The 13,777-nt window shown below is 39.6% G+C and overlaps 1 protein-coding gene across 1 annotated transcript; it reads right to left on the minus strand.

The window, feature by feature from the left end:
• Positions 1 to 3,917: 3,917 nt before the first annotated feature.
• tmem256 (transmembrane protein 256) lies at positions 3,918 to 13,004 on the minus strand. The gene is made up of 4 exons (XM_034677108.1): positions 12,876 to 13,004; positions 12,233 to 12,270; positions 8,493 to 8,573; positions 3,918 to 4,602 (listed from the first exon to the last, which is right to left on the minus strand). The coding sequence occupies exons 1-4, from the start codon at positions 12,955 to 12,957 to the stop codon at positions 4,459 to 4,461; spliced, it is 345 nt and encodes a 114-aa protein (XP_034532999.1). The 5' UTR covers positions 12,958 to 13,004; the 3' UTR covers positions 3,918 to 4,458.
• Positions 13,005 to 13,777: the final 773 nt, after the last annotated feature.

Genomic DNA, 13,777 nt, shown 5'->3' on the forward strand with positions numbered 1-13,777 from the left:
TCATTGGTTATTCTTTTTCATGTTTGCATGATGTAGAATGTTACCTGATGTAAAACACACTGAAGTTACACACTACGGGAGAGTAGATGGCGGTAAGACACCCCCCCCGTCATGTGACCGGCGGCAGACTGTGCAGCCAATCATCTCCCTCCATCTGTAAGCATGGCGGCCGACTTCAGGTGGAGATGTTTGGTCCTGCTACTCTTTACACATCTCCTGTGTGTTGTTTCAGAGACTGAAGGCGGAGGAAAGACTAAGAAAAAGAAAGATATCCGGCACTACAGTGACGCTGACATGGCCCGGCTCCTCCAGCAGTGGGAGGTAGGTTTAAACAGAGCAGCCAAGCGGCATCCTCCGGTCTAAAAATATGAGTCAATGCAGAAGTGTTAAAAGCTGCAGTTCATCGAGGATCCACTTGAGGCTGGCTCCGGAAGTACAGGAAGTCACATACACATGAATGGGAAAAAGACGATCTTTACAGCAGAAATAAACATGTTTACAGCCTGGTACAAAAGACGAGTGGAGTCTGGATAGCTCATTTCTCGATGTCCTCTCACTGTGAGGGGGGTGAATTTTTTTCTAACGCAGCAATGTTGAAGATATTGAGATTACTAGTCCTTCAATGAGAGGCACAGCTGCCTTTGGGAACACTGCAGCTGTTGGACTGGCTCGACGCCAGCAATATGGCTGCCGCTGCCATTTGGCTTCAAAACAGCTCTTCAGAAACAGATGGGTGACGTCACGGACACTACGTCCATATTTTATACAGTGTATGGGAGCAGCTCACAGACAGCAGCACCGAGCTATGAGCTAGCTTTGAGCACCACACATCTGAGTTCAGTTCCAGATACAGTCTCTCAGCAGCCATCAGCACCATTTAAATCAAACTATGTGAGGATGATGGAAGCATCCTGAAGTGTAACGGTTTACTCTGAGAGATGGAGTGAAAAGAAACATGAATGAGTTCAAGATGAGACAAGAACTGGAGCTCTGGTCGATCAAAGGTAACACCTGATGTCGACACATGTATGAGGTCGGGTATCCCAAGACACTCTACAAACAGAGCAGGTCTAAACCGTACTCTATGGTCGGGACCCCGTGGGTGGTCTCAAGAAACAAATGGGGGGCCGTGAGATGTCTTACAGAATACTTTTTTAGTGAGTTAAATACAAATATTTAGGGCCCGAGCACCCTAAGGATTATTCTTTCTTCCGCCACTTAAAATGCATTTTTGGACCACTGAATGTGAATGAAAGCACGGATATTTTTGCACACTCATCGGGTCTGGTGAAAATTGCAAGTTATTATAGGTCTCGCAAAAAAATTCTCAGTAGCGCCCCCTAGAGGAAAAAAAAAAACACCCTATGCATAGAGTTTTTTGAGTGTGAAGAATGACGCCCAAATAAGGGTGCATACTTCTGAGGGCTCCTCCTAGGGCTTTTCTCCAATTCAGTCCAAATAATTCACATTCTATAGCAGACATATTGACGATTAAAAATTGTTAAAGGAATTCTGTTCCGACTAAAATTGTGGGCGTGGCAGACTTTCAGGTGGTGCATCAAAATGCAAAGGAGAAACAAGCCCTGCAGAACTCATTTAAATATGCAAGGAAGGAGATCCAGCAGCAAAAATCTGTTGTGATGAGTCAAGCTGCACATCTGGACTAAAGGACAACACCATCCAGGAGTTACAGGAAAAATTACAAAACAAAATGGAAATTAAAATGCTTGTCCAAGCATTTGCCAAAGGAAGTAAGTACTTTCATTATCCTTGTTTAAAAAACAATTCATGTAGTTACTAATCAATGCTTAAACAAGACATGAACAAACATTGGTATCATCAAAATATCCCTACGACTTGAACAAAGCAGTATGGCAACACAACAACAACAACAACAACACAATTGAACAAACAATGCACACTTTTCCATGCAAAACATCATTGCTTAATGTATCTTTCTATGTTTCAACTCTTCAGTGGATGCAGACAATGCAGATGGTACTTTCCTAAAAATTTCATTCAAATACCAATTCGTGTTCAAGTGATTCTAGCATTTCTTATCACACATTATAATATACAATTTATCCTGATAATATGTCTATTTGCTTTTCCCACAGACAAGCTCACTCACCATGAGGCCACCTGATCAGATGCCAGCACCTTGCTGATGAACCACTTCCCAGATCAACATGTACAAATACTGTTGTGTATAAGCTGTTTCTTAATTGTTTGTAATATATTATTTCTTGCACATGTAAATTACTGTTATTAATGTGTTATATTGTTTTTTTTTTTGGGCTACATTTTTTTTTATATATTTCAAATGCTCTTATTTGTATTTCCTTTGAGTTCTTCTTAAAATTGGTAATAAACGTCTGTTTACTAAAAATCTGTCTGTTTCAAATCATCTCTGACTGAAACATATTAATACACAAATATGAACACTATAAGGTTCACATCACTGCTATCCAAAGTAACACTAAGAACAACGCTCATTGTTACACATGTTAACTTTGCATTCAAATTAAAGCAAAAAGTCTCAACATAAACCAAAACAATGTTTTTTTAAGACTTTCAAATGATCAAATCTCCAAAAATCATCAGGCGGTGGCCAGACCAGGCGATGCTGACTTTCAGGCAGTCCATCAACACACATTCAGATTTCAATGTGAAAATGTAAAAACTATTGAAGGAATTCTGTTCAGACTAAAATTGTGGGCGTGGCACACTGTCAAGTTTGGAGGTTTTCTTGGCAATCTGCCAAAAACTTGGAACATTTGCACCACCCAAGGGGCACAGGCGGTATATACTCTCAGATCTTGCTTTCACATCATGTGGTGGCAAATATCAGGCGGTGGTTTACATGTGTCGGCGGCTCGCGTAGGCGGCGGCTGCAGGTGTGTGAGGGCCTGTTCATCGCCGCTTGCGGCTTTAATTTTTATTGTTATTATTATTATTGTTGCACATATTGTGTTCTCAACCATAGGATTGTGGGGTGGGTTTGGAGTCAGGGCTGGGATTTTTTTTAAATGTATTCTATTTTAAGTTGTTTTTATTTACAGCACTTTGTTACAATGTCATTGTATGAAAAGGGCTTTATAAATAAAGTCTGATTGATTGATTGATTGACTGATTGATTGACTGATTGATTGACTGATTGATTGATTGACTGATTGATTGACTGACTGATGGATTGATGGATGGATGGATGGATGGATGGATGGATGGATGGATGGATGGATTGATTTATGGATTGATTTATGGATTGATTTATGGATTTATGGATTGACTGATTGACTGATTGACTGATTGATTGACTGATGGATGGATGGATGGATGGATTGATTGATTGATTGACTGATTGATTGATTGATGTGGCTCCATCTCTCTGAAACAATCTTCTGCCCCAAGTGCGCCGCGCTGTCTTTAAAAAACACCTTAAGGCACACTTGTTTGTCATGGCTTTTGACCATCTTCTGTAATTTGCCATGTTGTCTGCTTTCATTATTGTCTTATTTATTGCACATTGTATTTGTCCGGTCGATTTTGATTCTCTGTGAAGCTCTTTGTGACTATGCTGTGAAAGGTGCTATACTAAATAAACTGTAATTACTAACTTGTTAAAAGAAGAGATGATGCAACACAATTTTTGCAAACACAACTGTTTTAAAATGTGTTGATGGCATCACATTTAAAATTACCATTAATGTGGAATAAACAATAACATTTTTCTGTTTCAACATCTGATATGTTGTCTTTGCACTATTTCTCATTACACTAATACGGTTTGAATGTTTTGCAATTCATCAGATTCTTCTCTCATAAATACTTTACACAGCGTCTGATCTTATTTTGGACCTGAGATTGTTTAATAGTGTTTTAGATCACTTTGAAAGTAAGAGAAACCCACTACACAATGTCTACAAAAAGGCATTTATTTATTTTCAAACTTTTCACACGCAGTTTTTTTCCACTTATTTTGCAATCCCTGTGACTTTAATATAGAGTAATTATATTTACTGCAACAGAGTAGAAAAGGGTCAAAATAAAACAATGAAGAAGCATTAAACTATTCACAGTCACAAACTTATCTAGAGCATTTCTATCAGCCTTTAAGTGTTCCTCCATGAACTCATTTGGTATCTATAATAGTGTCACTAATTGTTCATGCTTTATGACTCACTGTACTTATTGTTAGTCAGTGTAACCTGACATGTGACTTAAATCATCAAAGGGAATCATCAGAGGCAGACAGCGATGCTACAAAAGTGATAATCCTGCCGTGACCTTATCTTCTGCTGACACTCACAACCCCGGACAGGGAGCGGCTCCACGGTGTCATGACTCAGCACTTTTAACTTCTCAGATGACTCTCACAGGCTCTCCACTTCATCCATCCTCAGTGTGACAGTTCAGGGCCACGTTACGGCTCAGAGGAGGAGGAGGGACTGTTACAGCTCAGAGAATGATGGCCAGCCAGCCAGCGATCATAGCCATGCCCCCCATGGGGGCCACCTTGCGTAGACCGGGGTCCCCTGTGAGGGCCTGGTGGTACAGAGAGCCGCAGAACATCCCCATGCCTGCTATCAGGAGGGCTCCAGCCTGGATAGAGGAGACACAGGAGAACCGGTTTTAATTAATCTATCAAGTCTACATGGAGAACATTCAAATACAGAGCAGCACTGCAAAGAGGAGGAGAACTGAACAAGTTAATGTACGTTATATTTTAAGATGTTTTCAGATTTTTGTAAATGTAACCGCGTTTTACAAGTTAGACTGCAGGTTTATTTGTTTCAGTAAGTTAAGAAAAACTGCAATGTCTGGAAAATAAATAAAAAAATAAACAAACAATAAGTAAATAAATAAATGAATTAATGAATGAATGAATGAATGAATAAATAAATACAATAAATAAGAAACAAAATAAATGAATAAATAAATACAATAAATAAATAAGTTAAACAATAAATACAATAAATACAATAAATGAATTAATTAATAAAATAAATTAATAAAATAAATTAATAAATAAGTTAGTTAATTAATTAATTAATTAATACATAAATAAAATAAATACATACACAAAATAAATGAATACATAGATAAAATAAACAAATTAAATAAATAAATAAATCATAGAATTAAAACTTAGAAATATATATTAAAAACAGACTTTGTGCTTCAATCTTTAAGACCATCAAAAATGGCCAAACTCACTAAATAACACCCCCTCCAAGACCTGTGTCTGGATCAGAATCAGAATCAGAATCAGCTTTATTCGCCAAGTATGCTTGAACACACAAGGAATTTGACTTTGGTAAACTGTGCTCTCTTTGTACAAGGCATAAGAATAGGAATAAGAATAAGAACTACAATAAAAAATAAAATAAAAATATAATAACAATAACCTTAGCTATAAATACAAGAAACAAAAAATAGGCTTGACTAATATGTACAGGCTAAAATAATATGATAAAGTGCAGTGGTGAGTAGCAGAGGTAGTTTTACATTATAAAATGGATGAACTTAACCTGTCACTTGAGACGAGCTGATGTTTGATGCTTGTCTGGTTTACAGTTTTTATGACCTGTTAGCTCCCTCAGCCTCCGCTAACAGTCTTAAGACAACTACAGGCGTATCATTACAGCATCAGAGCGTCAATCCATCCGTCTCCAGAGGACGCCAGTTTCACTGAGTCTAGCACTCACGTGTGGGCGGTGACCTGGCTCACTAGAGCAGGATCAAGTTCTCTCACACGTTAGCTTTGATTGAAGACGTTCAACAGATCAAAGGGATGTTGAAATCACTACATCATGAAACAGATGAGAAAGAATAAAAGTCCTCCTTCTTTATAAAGGTGTGTTCTTGTACCGATTTAGCTCAATACAATGAAATGGATGTGAAAAACGTAGACTTAAACTAGGGGTGTGTCTTAAGGAGTGGCTATGGGTGACTCAGGCTCCATAATCTAACTGGCCCCCCGAGGCCCGACACTCTGATTGGCTATTTGAATGGTCAGAGGCGGGATTTAAGATAAATGGACTATTGGGCTTTGTTGCAACAAGGTTCAAGGAACTTTTTTTATGTCTTTACACATTTCTTTTATTCGTGCTTTAAATGTTGACTTGAATTATTTGAGGGTTGGGGTAGGTTATTGTTTGTATATTCTTGTGTTGTTATTTTTGTTGTTTGTTTATGGTATGGTTTGTTGTGTGGTCACATTGATTGAGTAAATACTGGGTCATATGGATAGGGGCGGGATTATTGTATTCATTTAAGCCACCTGTTACCTTTTGTTTGGAGTAGGAGGGAAAGGGTGAGCTGGGGCCTCATATTGTTGGTTGACTATTTTACGAGTTGATTATTTTTTATTCATGAATAAAAAGTTTGATGTATTTTTTCAGATTTCAGTGATTTTTTGCATGTCAGACGAGTAGTTGGCCCAACCTCAGCTTCTCAGCAGCTTTCAGTTTCGTAAAGTAGAACAAGAAGATTTATGTTACTGTTCCATTGTTTTACACTATAATGTAAAATAATTATAGTATAGTGATAAGGGATGGGCAATGATTTTCGAATATTTGTTCACTTAGTAAAAATCAAAGAGTTACTTTGAATATTTTCTCATTTTAAAAGTACAATTTTTCATCGTTTTTACCGGTGCCTGGTTGTAATACAGTATTCCCTCCAGACGGTGGATACAGAGCGTCTTAAAGGTGACATATCATGCAAAATTGACTTTTTAATGGTTCTCTACCTGAAATATGTTTCCCTGGCATGTCTACAAACCCCCCGAGAATGAAAAAAATCCATTCTGCCCCTGTTCTGATTTCTCCACCTTTCTGTAAATGTGTGTGAAACGAGCCGTTTTAGTTTTCAGTGTTTTTCATACGTCACAACGACATCCGGTCTGTAATGGAGTCAGAGCTGGGAGCTTGTTCAGCCCATAGACTGTATAAAATACAACTCAACCCCTCCTCCGTTTTTCATTACCTGCACACATGTGTGCTAACAAGGAGCTTAGGAGGGAGGCATGCTAGTTGTAGGCTGTCTTAATAAACACAAAGGTCGGTTTTACTCCCCACGTCTGCAGATTTGAAGATCTAGTGGATGATTTTTATTTTTCATGGAAAAGTGCTAGCGCTAGTTAGCATAGCCACATAGCTACATGTCGTAGCTGTAGCTGTGTACCAAGACACACGTCGACATACTGATAAATAAAACAACAAGAAACACTAAATCTGTGACCAATGGTTCAGAATGGTCCTGCTGCAGGCGCCTCTCCATCAGGATCAGATTCTGGATCAGATTCAGAGGGTTGAAGTAACGCGGGTCTGTGAGCAGCCGTGTATATTCAGCCAACATGTAAACATTAGATCAACGTGCTGGAGAGCCGAGGCCACATCCACTTCCTGAGGGGGCGTGGTCAGAGAGAAAACAGAGTGTTCTGAGGAGGGCTGAAGAAGAGGGTTTTTCAGGCATGCCAAAATCTGATTTCAAAGTGTTTTTTTGAGCATAAACTTTAAAGACATGTTTTGGGGACCTCTTAGACCAATATATATTGATGAAAAAGAGCGTAATATGTCACCTTTAAAGCTGTTTGCTAACCGCATTAAACAACTGAAGAAGAAGAATGCTAACTGCATTAAACAGCAAAAGAAGAAGAAAACATTCACAACAGTCGCTGTGATTTTCTCTGTTTCTGAATCTCACACTACTACACACGTATTTCCAGAGACTGAGCATGACTGTAACATGTAAACACACACGCCACACTGTGTCACAGAAACACGACATAAAGATCCAGACAGACGTTGACAGTGCCCACTACTATCAGCACCTCGTCCTACTGCTGGTTAACGAGACTGCCACACAAACAGGCTGTTAATGGGACAGGTGCATGTGTGTGTCTTATCCAAGCCTGCAGAAGTCAGTACCCCCTTTAAGACACCCCTGTGAAAAAGGAGTCCAGACACACCCCTGACTACAACCAGCTGTTTTAATAATTGTTGAATATTTTCAGATGACGGTGTATTGAACATTAGTTTGTATATGATCTAGTTGTTGTTTATTGTTGTCTTCATGTACTTTTTAATTTGTAAAACACTTTGGCCAACACTTGTTGTTTTAAATGTGCTATATGAATAAAGTTGACTTGACTAGTGTGCATAAGAACTAGTGTGTTTGCACAAAGGAGGTCTTCATCCAGTTACCTGCAGTAATTAAAGTGTAACCACTCGTGCTTTTTATAATGCTTGTTGGTTTTAATTAGATGAGCAGTGGTGGATTCATTTTTAAACACTCTTACAGCAACAATACGAGGAGTTCAGGGTTTTTATGTTCTGGAAATTCTAGAGGAAAAATTCTGATAAAACCAGGACACAATCAAAAAACTGTGTTCAGTTATTCTACTGGCCTATTTCCAGCTGGATCAATTTTAAAGCCCACTCAAGTGTATCCAGCCCTGTGTGTGGGCATCAAGCTTCCAAACTCACCACAGCAGGTTTACCAGAGTGGGCAGCACCCAGCAGGGCCAGGCTGTGGTAGAAATGGTACTTGTTGGCAGTTTCATAGAGCTGTGGAGGCAGAGACAGAGAAAATATCAGCTCTTGTATTTTCATTTTACTCTCAGTGAACCCATCATTATCGAGAAAAATCTTGAGACTGTGCAGTGACAATGGACCGCATGACAACTTCAGGTAAGATGTTGGTGTAAAAAAAGGAAGGCGGAGGGTTATATCCATGCATCTATCAAAACATCTGCACAAAATGAAGTCTGGTGCTTTGAATTACAAAGAAATTTCAACCACACATCATAGTCTGAATCTTTGGGGACCTGTTAGGCGATATCGTAAGACCCTTCCTGTAACAATCTGTCTGTCAGTGGCAAAAATAAGTGGACTTACTTTGATCTGCACAATCTCACTACTGGGAATACTTTGAAGCCATTACAGCTCAATTTGTAGCTGCTGCCTGAATCAATCTGTCCACCAATTCTTCAACTCTTTGTACCCATCAGTTACTAAAGTCCAAATAATGGAGAGAAATAGAGCCGTAGAGATGTTAGTGGTGTTTGAACATCTTGGTTTGTCTGTATACATACATATTCATATTCATACAGTTTGAAGACAAACTGGTTCTCAAAGGAAAGATCAACCAAAACAACTACAGAAGCCTCAAGTGGATTTGCATCCATACCATAGGCTGTATAAATGATGGACATAGTATCCGTGACGTCACTCATCTGTTTCTGAAGCGCGGTTTTGAAGCCAATCGTCGGCGGGTGCCATATTGGAAATGTTGAACTCAACCAAACTACTGTCGAGTTAGTGTGAGGTAAAGAGGCGGGCTTTTAGCCTCCACACTAACAGCTACAGGGTGCCCACCTGTCAATCAAGTCAGTCATGCCCTTATTTGGGCAAAAGTCTTAATCTTAATATCTTTGAAATGGCAGTGTTATAAAATAGTTAACTCCCAGTACAGTGTGTGCTGATAGAGAGATGAGCTATACAGACCAAAGCTGTTTTTTGAACCAGGCTGTAAACATGTTTATTTCTGATGTAAAGACCGCTTTCTTTGAATGAGTGTGTATGTGGTTTCTGGTGTTTCTGCAGCCAGCCTCTAGTGGACGCTCCATGAACTGCAGTTTATAACACTTCTGCATGGGCTTCATATTTTTAGACCGGAGGTTGCCCCTTGGACATGATATAAAAAAGGTGTTCCAGAGAGGCTGAGTCCCTCAGAAAGATGGGAACTGTGTTAGCAAATAGTTCAATTATGGATGTAAATTTTAAGTAATCTGTGTGATCGATCTTTGAAAGTGTTAATGATCAATTATCGATCAATGAATAGAAAAACATTGAGTTTTCTTTTGTCAAAAATAATGTCAAATATGTTGTTTTCCCCCCCCAAGTTATTCCCCATAGCAGGAACAGAGGTTGCCACATGGTATATACACCAAATGGCAACCTCCAGCCGCTATAATTGAAGCCACTGCAGAAGTGTTAAAAACTGCAGTTCCTCAAGTGTCCACTTGAGGCTGGCTCCTGAAGTACCCGAAACCACATACACACCCATTCAAAGAGACAATCTTTACAGCAGAATTAAACATGTTTACAGCCTGGTTCAAAAAAGTCTGGACAGCTCATTTCTTGATTGGCACATACTGTACGGGGGGGAGATTTTTTTTTTAGATTACAAGTTCTGTCCAAATAAGGGCATGACTGACATGATTGACAGGCGGGAACACTGTAGCTGTTGGCTAGGAGGCTCAAACCTCAAAGCTCAAAAAGAGCTTCAGAAACAGATGGGTGATGTCACAGATACTACGTCCATCATCTATACAGTTTATGGTATAGATGCACGTCCACTTGAGGCTTCCGTAGTTATGTTAGCCTTTGCCTAAACTGGGTGATTTTTTTTAAACTTTCTACAAACCAAGATGTTCAAACACCACTAACATCTCTATGGCTCTATTTCTCTACATCATTTGGGCTTTAGTGACTGATGGGTACAAAGAGTTGAAGAATTGGTGGACAGATTGATTCAGGCAGCAGCTACACATTGAGCTGTAATGGCTTCAAAGTATTCCCAGTAGTGAGATTGTGCAGATCAAAGTAAGTCCACTTATCTACTATTTTTTTTACTGTTTTTCATTCAGCTTTTTTTCTTGCATTTTTTCAGTATTTCTTTATTCACCACAAGTTAATAAATGATACTTAAAGCTGCTGTGAGGAACCTCTGGTTTGTATCGATTCTGGCGCCCCCTTGTGGACAAAGTGTTACATCTTATCTCTTGTCCTGTAATTGCAAAATTAGTGTCTTCAGACAATAACCTCATCCTGTTGTCTTTTAACATTTAGATTTATCACGCAATGTGATTATTTGACATGAAAACAGCCAAAAAAGGGTGTTTCTAGAGCGAGATGTCAATCATCGGTTCTGACACCTACCCCCTCAGAACAGTTTCAGGCAGTAAAAATGACAACAGAGAAGGTATCAGGGTTGTTGTGGAGGGTCTTGTTTGCTTTTGAGGGTCATAAAGAGGCATCAGTATCAGTTTCAGTCTGTTTCTCAGCCAGTTAAAAACTCCTCATAGTGCCTTTAAGTAATACAAAAAATATATAATTAAAGGTGACATATCATGCAAAATGGACTTTTTAATGGTTCTCTACCTGAAATATGTGTCCCTGGTATGTCTACAAACCCCCCGAGAATGAAAAAAATCCATTCTGCCCCTGTTCTGATTTCTCCACCTTTCTGTAAATGTGTGTGAAACCAGCCGTTTCAGACTTCAGTGTTTTTGTTACGTAACAACAATATCCGGTCTGTCACGGAGTCAGAGCTCGGAGCTTGTTCAGCCCATAGACTGTATAAAATAATACTGAATCCCTCCTCTGTTTTTCATTCCCTGCACAAATGTGTGCTAACAAGGAGCTTAGGAGGGAGGCATGCTAGTTGTAGGCTGTCTTAATAAACACAAAGGTCGGTTTTACTCCCCACGTCTGCAGATTTGAAGATCTAGTGGAGGATTTTTATTTATCATGGATAAGTGCTAGCGCTAGTTAGCATAGCTACATAGCTACATGTCGTAGCTGTAGCTGTGTACCAAGACACACGTCGACATACTGACAAATAAAACAACAAGAAACACAGAATCTGTGACCAATCCTTCAGAAAGGTCCTGCTGCAGGCGCCTCTCCGTCAGGATCAGATTCTGGATCAGATTCAGAGGGTTGAAGTAACGTGATCTCTGAGCAGCCGTGTATATTCAGCCAACATGTAAACATTAGATCAACGTGCTGGAGAGCCGAGGCCACATCCACTTCCTGAGGGGGCGTGGTCAGAGAGAAAACAGACTGTTCTGAGGAGGACTGAAGAAGAGGGCTTTTCAGACCGACCAAAATCTGATTTCAAAGTGTTTTTTTGAGCATAAACTTTAAAGACATGTTTTGGGGACCTCTTACACCAATATATATTGATGAAAAAAGTGTGATATGTCACCTTTAAGAAATAATAATAATAAACAGTACAAACAAAAAGGATGATAAACATAAGAAAACAAGGTAGATAAACAAAGTGTAAATAAAAAAAATGAATACAAATAAATATTTTTAGATAACTTAAAAAAAAAAAAAACATTCCAGAAGAAATCTCACAGCCCCCCATTTTTGGGAACCCCTTGTCTATGAGATACATTTCTTTAGTTTTCCTGCCATTTGCACAGTGTACATACCACTCTCTGGTAGTCATCAGGGTCACTGTTTTTGAAACCTGCAACAAGAATATGGAAATTAAGATCACAAGATACAGCAGGTGGTTTGAAGTTTCACTTGCATGTATTAACTACACATGTAACACTGGAAATTCCTACGTTTGACTTCCAATGTTTCATTTGGTTATTGAGTGATGTTGAAGTTTATTGTCAGTTTATATTGAAGTCAATACTTTAATAAGTAGTCTGTGGGGACACTGTTTCTATCTCAGAGTGTTTCTACTTCTACATAAAGCTCCACACAGTAATCACCAACACGCTCCTCTGACAGGCACTAATCCTCTCTGAGAGCCTCCTTCCACCATGACAGTGTGGAGGCGGGTCACCTTCACTACACAGGTACCTGGTTTACTAAACAAACGACCTGCTGAGCCTTTCATTCACATGCCGAATCCTTCTTTAGCCTCTTTAACAGCAGCAGCATGAGTTTGTTCTCCTGTGAGAGATTCACAGCTGTGATGACGAGCTAGCCAACCTTAACTTAGCATGTTTGTGGACTGACCCTGGAGAGGTTAGCGTCCACATGCCTGGGTTTTTGCTAATCCTGTGGATCTGATACACTCGTGCATGAGTCCAGAGAAGGTCTGGTGTGCAGTCCCCTTACCGTGAGACCCGTACGCCCCAGCTGCCACGGCAGAAGCCCCGGACAGAGCCGCTAACCTCCGGACTACAGCAGAAGCGTTCATGTTTTCAAGACAGGCGGAAGACTCATGGCTATGCTGCCTTCAAGGCCTCTTTTAAAACCTCGTAATTCTACATTTCGACGATACAGGATATCCGTTATGGGGCATTTGGCGTGGGAAAAATGTCAAATTGTAAGATAAATACCTCATGTGAATAACATAATCTTAAATCAAAGGCTAAGTAAGGTGACGAGCAGCTATAGGGGGATATTTTCAGTTTTTTTTCCAGTTTTTCCACTTGGTCTTTGAACGCAGCACATCATATGTAACTGCTCTGCCCTGCACGGGCGTCATTCGTTAAGAGACTTGACCCAAGATGGCGAATGCGTGCCACAGTTGCCCCTAAGCAAATTTTTACAACTCCACAAAGTAGTTCTGACACTGACATTACTCTTAAGCAGCAAGTTAATGCCTCCAGGCTTCTTACTACAGCTGGGCTATAGAGAGGCCTCTGTTAGTGGGTTGACTTAACCCAGTAAAAGACTGAACCAACAAATAACTGCCAGAAAATTATAATTCTTTGAAAATGAAGTGTTTGTTTATGGAAGAGGATTAGGAACACTGAAAAAAATGTGGGTCAATTTTTATTAGAATTATCATTATTCTGAGATTGAGGGTGACATATGCAAAATCGACTTTTTAATGGTTCTCTACCTGAAATATGTTTCCCTGGCATGTCTACAAACCCCCCGAGAATGAAAAAAATCCATTCTGCCCCTGTTCTGATTTCTCCACCTTTCTGTAAATGTGTGCTGAAACCAGCCGTTTCACAACAATATCCGGTCTGTAACGGAAGTCAGAGCTCAGAGCTTGTTCAGCCCAT

The sequence above is a fragment of the Notolabrus celidotus genome, chromosome 23, assembly GCF_009762535.1.
Source record: "Notolabrus celidotus isolate fNotCel1 chromosome 23, fNotCel1.pri, whole genome shotgun sequence".
NCBI lineage: Eukaryota > Metazoa > Chordata > Actinopteri > Labriformes > Labridae > Notolabrus > Notolabrus celidotus.